This window comes from Apium graveolens, unplaced genomic scaffold (assembly GCF_009905375.1).
Source record: "Apium graveolens cultivar Ventura unplaced genomic scaffold, ASM990537v1 ctg8243, whole genome shotgun sequence".
Classification (NCBI taxonomy): domain Eukaryota; kingdom Viridiplantae; phylum Streptophyta; class Magnoliopsida; order Apiales; family Apiaceae; genus Apium; species Apium graveolens.
The window spans coordinates 83,924-91,815 of record NW_027421013.1 but is presented as its reverse complement, the minus strand read 5'-3'; the positions used below and the strand labels follow the sequence as shown (position 1 = coordinate 91,815).

Sequence of the window (7,892 nt, the reverse complement as noted above, 5' to 3'; positions counted from 1 at the left end):
ATTAAATTACAGAGATCATTATACGGATTGAAACAATCGGGTCGTATATGGTACAATCGTCTCTGTGAATATCTTTTGAAAGATGGATATACTAATAATGTAATATGTCCATGTGTTTTTATTAAAAGGACAAAATTGGGGTTTACTATCATTGTAGTATATGTTGATGATTTAAACATCATTGGAACCCCAGATGAACTTCATGAGACGATTAGATATTTGAAAAGAGAGTTTGAAATGAAGGACTTGGGTAAAACAAAACTCTGTCTTGGCTTTCAAGTTGAACATTTATCTAAAGGAATCTTTGTCCACTAGTCTTCATATATTGAAAAGATTCTTAAATGGTTTATTATGGATAAGGCATATCCTGTGAGTACACATATGGTTGTACGATCCTTAGAAAAGAATAAGGATCCATTTCGCCCAAGAGAAAAGTAAGAAGAACTTCTTGGTCCTGAAGTACCATATCTTAGTTCCATTGGTGCACTAATGTATCTTGCCAATTGTACACATCTTGATATTGCATTTTCTGTTAACCTTTTGGCAAGACATAGTTCTGCTCCAACTCGAAGACATTGGACTGGTGTGAAACAAATATTTAGATATCTTCGAGGAACAATGGATATGAGTTTATTTTATTCTAAAGACTCAAAAGTGGAATTAGTTGGTTATGCAGATGCATGATATCGGTCTGATCCACATAAAGGGAGATCTCAAACAGGTTATGAATTTATATATGGTGATACCGCAATATCTTGGCGGTCTACAAAGCAGACTCTTGCAACAACCTCTTCAAATCATGCTGAATTATTGGCACTACATGAAGCTAGTCGGGAATGCGTGTGGCTAAGATCTTTGGTCCATCATATTCGGAAATTATGTGGTCTTTTAGTCAATAAAGGAAGCCTTACTATTTTATTTGAGGATAATGAAACATGCATCACTCAGACTCGAGAAGGTTACATTAAAGGAGATCGAATAAAGCACATTGATCCAAAGTTCCTCTTCACCCATGAACTTCAGCAATGAGGTGAAATTAATGTTTGTTAGATTCGATCATGTGAAAATCCGGCAGATTTGTTCACAAAAGCACTTCCTACATCTTCCTTCGAGAAAATGGTACACAAGATTGGAATGCGTAAACTTCGGGATATATTGAAATGAGGGGGAGATATGATATTTCTTTTACATTACATTATGTACAACACATGTACTCTTTTTCCTTCACTAGGATTTTTTCCCACAGGGTTTTTTCTAGTAAAGGTTTTAATGAGGCATGTTGTTCGTATAAGTCATTCAAGGGGGAGTGTTATGTACAACCTATTTGTGAATGACTTTTGCTTAGCACAACTTTTCAAGTTCACAACCTTTTGCCTTCCCAAACTTTAGATCTCCCAAACCTTTGGCTTTTCATTATCTTGTAACCTATGATTAGATGGCCTATTTAAAGGCTTGTTTGTACATTGTTTACATATATGAATAAGATGAAGATTATCCTCTCCAAAGTTTCTCTATAGTTTTTAGTATATCTATTATATAAATATAACAAGAACCTTTTTTTAATCTGATTTTACAGTAAAATCTCTATAAATTAATATAGTTGGGACCGGAGAATTCTATTAATTTAGAGAGGTATTAATTAATCGATAAATTAATAATTATTAATATATAGAGAATTTTCGGTAGCAAACAAAATTAACTTTTGATTAAATTTTTATTCACATAAATTTAAATAAAATGAATTGTACAATTTATATTTTATACTTAATTCAATTAATTCAATGTATATGAATTTAGAAAGTCAATGTAATGTACAATATATTAGATTCAAAGTCCATGTAGTGTATAAGTTAAATTCATTGTATTTTACATAGAAAATATTCAATGTATATTAGAAAAATTCAAAGTACATGAATTAATTTAATTCATTGTATTTTACATAGAAAGTATTCAATGTATGTGTAGTCATAAAATATATTATATATACTGTATATACTAGATTGGGGGAAAAATTATACAAACAAAACAATGGCTTCTCATCTAAAAGGTGTCACAAAATCAACAATGACGGATGAAGCAAGAAAAGCATTATGTGAATATAAAAGAGAAAATTCATCATGCACTCAAAAAGATCTCCAGTTGTGGCTCGAGAATAAGTTTCATCTAAAAGTTAGTCAAGGTACAATATCAAATACACTGAAAAGGTCAGCAGACTATCTTGCAGCTAATTACTTGGAGAAAAGAAAAGATATTAAGCGACATAAACCAGCAAAATATCCAGATATGGAGAAGGTTCTCTATGAATGGTTTCTCCAGTACCAAGATCGTGTTAATATGACATGAGAGCTAATTTTAGAGAAGGCAAAAGAGACCATGAAAATTTTATACCCTCAACAAGATCAGGAGCACACTTTTTCTCAAGGTTGGCTTGAGAAATTCAAGTTAAGAAGCACTCAAGGCATCAAAAATGCTTAATAACTTTTTGATGCAACATGAAAGCACCACACCCGAGCTTTTGGATGCAATAAGGAAGATTAGGGATGAGCTTCATGTTGATTTAAATTATATGAAAAAGCAAACTACAATTGAATCATATTTTACAAAGATGTAATAGCTATATTTTTATGAATATAAGGGAATTATTAATTTATAGTTTTATTGGGACCATATTTTTATACAGGGTTTTCAAAAAAATTATTATCTTATTATCTTATCGAAATTGATCATTTTTTGAACTGGCCCAAGTCGGGACCGGACAAAATTATTATTTAGAGAGATTATTAATTAATCGAGTATTAATTTACAGAGATTTTACTCTTCTAATTTTAAAATATTATTTAGAATCTAAATTAAACACACCAAAATCCAATAAAAAATCGTTTAAAATAGAAATTACATACACGATAAACAAGATCATAGGCATGTGGTTTGTTTGCCCAACCCTAGCCCCCCCGAACCCAATTGAGCGGCACTCATCATGTCCGGCGACCGTGATTCTACTGTTTTCATAGGTGATTCTCTTAATTTAATCGTATATACATATATTATTTGTGATTATTTAATAGTTTTTATGTATTGTAATTTAAATTCTTGTTTAGAATTTGCAGATGAGTATAGATGTTATGCCAATCTTATGTAATGATGTGTCTTTGTTAAAATACAGTAATTAATTATATGAGACCAAAAAAATACCCCGTAACCCCAACCCCGTTAAGCGATTTTATAACAAGGCTTTTTTAGTGCTAAGTGCGGAATTCTTTAAGTTTAGCTCTATTCGGTGTAGTTTTTGTGTATGTAGGGGTCCACTGTTAATCGCAGCCGGTCAAAATGAGTTAAACTTATAGAATTATAGAATTTCGCACTTGGACACACACTAGAAAAACTGTTATTATTTTGTTACCAGCTAGCTGCTAGTTCACTTGAAGATTGTTGACATAATTGGTATGTATGTCTTTTACACTTGTGAAATTTAAAAGTTTAATGGTTCGATTTGCTGCAATACATATTAAAGTTAAATTTTCATATTTGCCACTTGCAGGCAATCTGGATGAACGAGTGAGTGAGAGAGTTTTGTATGACATATTAATTCAGGCAGGGCGTGTTGTCGACTTGTACATTCCTCGAGACAGAGAAACTAATCGACCCAAGGGCATTGCTTTTGCTGAATATGAAAGTGAGGAGATTGCAGATTATGCTGTCAGGCTATTTTCTGGTCTTGTGACTCTTTATAACCGAACTCTGAGATTTGCGGTATGCCCCTTTAACGTTCTCTCTGTAGGTAGCTAATACAAATTTAAAAAGTTGATAGTTGGCACATCGATGCCTTGTTACCTCTTATCAGCATTGTATGTTGCCAACTGGCTCTTGTACTTGTCACATGACTACTTCTACATTAGTAAACTGCATTTCTGAATTTAAGATGTCACGAAATTCTAGTTTCCAGTCTTTTCTTCATGCCTAGTAGCTTAAGTTTTATTAATTGCTGCTGCTAGGACTGTAATTAAGTTTAAGTTGGTCGAATCTTTTGTCATGCGGGCTATTATGATTCTAAATGAGCTGACCCTTTTTGCTTTCGAGAAACAGTTTGAGCTCTAGTATTATGTGTATAATACTTGATAGTTAAGGCACAAAGAGACCCTAAGAAAAATGTCCTGATTGCTAAACTCAAACTCAATTTATTGTACACAAAATAGAAGAATTGTCCAAAATTATCTTTGAAAAATGCACTCCAGCAGAGCTGAGGTTTCGGAAAGATACAAGTTCTTATCCCTATATGAAGACTGTGGAAGCATCCAATGCTTCCTTTGACATTATAAACTATGTTTGAGTTGTTAGTTTTGCTCCGAGTCTTAAAAAGTCATTCGTTAAAAACTATGTTAAAGTTAATAGTTTTGCTATAGGAGTCTAGAATAACTTATATTTGTTTATTGATGAACGGGATCCATGAAAAAAAGATTTCTGGACAAGACAAGGTTGCAGTTGGCTCCATGCCTAAAGGAAGACAGTACACTGATACCGAAGATGTTACTCCACACTCCGCACCACATTCATCATATATGTTCTCATCGCCACGATCACAGTATGCTCAAGGTGATATGTTTTTCTTTTCTATTTAGTTTTTGTTCAAGTTTTTAGTTCTCTTTATGTACATATTTTTTATTGCTTCTAGTGGCCTTTGTTCATCCTGTCTGATGTGCTTACTCTAATGCCCCTAATACCTTCTTTTCCATTCAGTGCCAACTCCTCCTGGTGTTTCTCATGAATATAATCGTCCTAGATCATATTCTGACCGGAATGGGTATGCTTATAATGGTGGAAGACATTTTGGGTCAGCGTTTGATAGTATAACCAGATCTAGGTAGAGACACAATAATACAAGTAGCTACGTGATTTGGTCCTTGATTTATATGACCATTAATTATTAGGAGACCAATCCTCATTGTTTTGTATTAGAAATTTACTTAGCTATTGTGATAATGTGAAAAATTTATGTGCCAAACTGTTGTGCTGGGTTGATCAATCATATGTTAATATGGACTTGATTAATTGTATTTTGATGCACTATTAATTTATGACATGCTTTTATTTTGTGCCAAAGCAATAAATATCTTTAAATTGGTTGTTAATACCAATTGGTGCACAATCTTTCATGTCATACCTTTCCAGTATCTTTTCGATAAATTAATAGTGCATCAAAATACAATTAATCAAGTCCATATTAACATAGAATGTCATACCTTTCCAGTATCTTTCATATCATACCTTTCCTAAAGAACGATTGTGATTAATTGTTTTTCTATAATATTTTCTATTTAACTAGAATATGCCAAAGCAATAAATATCTTTAAATTGGTTGTTAATACCGGGTAACCTTATCAAGCCGCTACTAACACCAGTTGATGCAAGACTCTATACAGTCTCCTGTCTCATAGCTCTTGATGGGGATACTGGATACCTTAAGGTGATCAAATTTGGAAAGCAATTATAAGAAACTGAACAAATTTTGCAGACGAACATGCATCATCTCGTAAAAGAAATCTTGAATGCAGAACACATTCAATTGACAATGTACAAGTCAGGTTGCCTGGTCCAGTATGCGATGTAGAAGCAAATGGTCCAGTGTTTATAAGCAAGCACAGCTCTGAATATGCTCAGTGGCGGATGTAGGCTTGTTCATGGTGTTTCAAGTGACACGCGATTATTATACTTTTGTGGTTTTTCAGTTTTTTTATGTTAATAAATTAATATTGCTTTGTGGCTTTGCCTGTATGTCTTGGTGTATGTACGTTCAATTTGAAAAAGGATAAACAGAGGTTACAATTACAAGGTATATGTGTAATGTCACAATGAGCTTTTTGGACCATACTTTGATATTGCGAGTTGTGTGTTTATTTGTGGATAAATACTCTTTCTTTAGGAAATGATTGACCATAGAATGTACCGTATCTGTTGAATTCGAGAGTAGTTCCATTTTTTTATAACTCAAGTGAGTGACAACAAACCATGATTAAAATCATGTATCCGCCACTGTATATGTTATGTACTATAATTAGGGGTGAGCATAATTTTTCCGAAACCGCCCGAACCGCCCGAACCGAACCGTCCAAACCGAAAAATTCGGTTTCTTACCGGTTTGGTTTGGTTTTGGTTTATAATATATAAAAACCGAAATTTTCGGTTTTGTTTTGGTTTTGGTTTTTGAAAATAAACCGACCGTTTTACCCAAACCGAACCGAAAATATAATATATATATATATATTATCAGAAATATTATTTAAGACCTTTATACATGTGACCCTACCAATTCTAAACTACTGTACAGTGTACTGTGTACACCTCTTTTTTCTCTCCTGTCTCCTCGGCTTCTCATATCAGTTATTATCAGTTATTAGTATTACTCTTATACTGGTTGGTGGCTACTGGAGTACATAGAACATCCACGTTAACAAGACAACAACTCAATAACTTTACACAACACATTCTTCTTCTTAATCTTGTAAGTGCTACTTCATTTTATATTATCTTTTTATGATTAAGATTTAAGATATTAAATCCCTTTTGTAATGTATAGTGTACTATAATATTATTCAATCTTTTTTAGATAGTACTCTTTCATATCTTGATTCAATCTTATGCTAATTTTCACTGTTGTTTTCAACAGCTTACAACTTAACATGTCTACTCCAACTCCTGAAAATGAAAGTGTTCCTGCCGGAGCAAATGAAAGCGATATTTTGCGAAATGTAGCAGTCGATGATTCTCAACCGAGGCCTGCTACAAATGTTATTGCTGATCCTGATGTTATTATTGTGGATCCTGTTGCTACTGATGGATCATTTGCTGCTTATTAAACAATGCAATGGATTTTAGTTATAAAAGTTATTTACTTTATTTATACATGTATGTGTGATGATGAATGGTAATCTGCTAGCATATGCAAAAATATATTCCAGACTTCTAGTACATATAAAATTAATTAGAATTTAACTAGAAAATATTTCAATAAAAAATTATTAAAATTTGGGTATTAAACCGAAACCGACCGAACCAAACCGTTAGTAATCGGTTTGGTTTGGTTTGGTTTTTCTAACTTTCGGTTCGGTTATGGTTTCATGGTGAAGGAAACCGTGATTTTCGGTTTGGTTTGGTTTGGCACTCCGAAACCGGCCAAACCGCCCGATGCTCAGCCCTAACTATAATAAAAGCAGTAGAAATTCGCCAGGGCAAAGACCATGGAAACATACCAAATTGTGATTCAATTACCAACGTGCTGTGGTGGAACTAGGATTTCAGAATAGCTGGAGCTGAAATGACTTGTAGTTATATTTGCATGATAGCCGGAGCAAAAAAAAGGTTTCTGTGGATTTTTTGATTAAAAATGTAGCTTGGAAAAGGAAAGTTATACTGAAATTTTGGTTCATCCGGAGTTTCAAGCTTGCTTTTCAGCCTAGGTCAGCTGGATCTGCCCCTGCCGATGGGCGACAGATACCTTCTTATAGTTATAGCATGTTGAAACTTTTGTAACTTTAACAATTATCTGGTATACAATTAAGCCTAGATCTAACTATTTGCCAAAATAAAACTCCATTTATTTACCACAAAAATATGTTGTAATGAAGCAGAGACTAAGATATAAAATTCTTCCCTCTACTTTTAACATCAGAGATTACAACTATGGGCAGTCGGCATACATGCTTTAAGGCGACAAGTTTTTCTTGCTGGCGACAAGTTTGATCAGAGTTTAATGAAGTCTTGCTTGCAACAAGTTTGATCAGACCATCTGTGATCAGCAGGTGCTCAAGAAGGGTATGTCTGGAAACCTTAGTGTTGGTTATAGGCCCAACATGACCCATCGAACGAAGGCCCAATATGCGGTTAAGCTATTGGGCCGA

At 33.6% G+C, this 7,892-nt stretch overlaps 1 protein-coding gene across 2 annotated transcripts; it reads left to right on the top strand.

Annotated features, from left to right (window-relative positions):
- Positions 1-2,869: 2,869 nt before the first annotated feature.
- Positions 2,870-5,876, top strand: LOC141704786 (uncharacterized). 2 transcript variants are annotated; one of them, XM_074507961.1, is made up of 4 exons: positions 2,870-3,011; positions 3,539-3,750; positions 4,455-4,590; positions 5,418-5,876. In XM_074507961.1, the coding sequence occupies exons 1-4, from the start codon at positions 2,978-2,980 to the stop codon at positions 5,486-5,488; spliced, it is 453 nt and encodes a 150-aa protein (XP_074364062.1). In that variant the 5' UTR covers positions 2,870-2,977; the 3' UTR covers positions 5,489-5,876. The 2 variants fall into 2 exon arrangements, with proteins under 2 accessions (XP_074364062.1, XP_074364061.1); XM_074507960.1 differs by lacking the exon at positions 5,418-5,876 and adding an exon at positions 4,735-5,111.
- Positions 5,877-7,892: the final 2,016 nt, after the last annotated feature.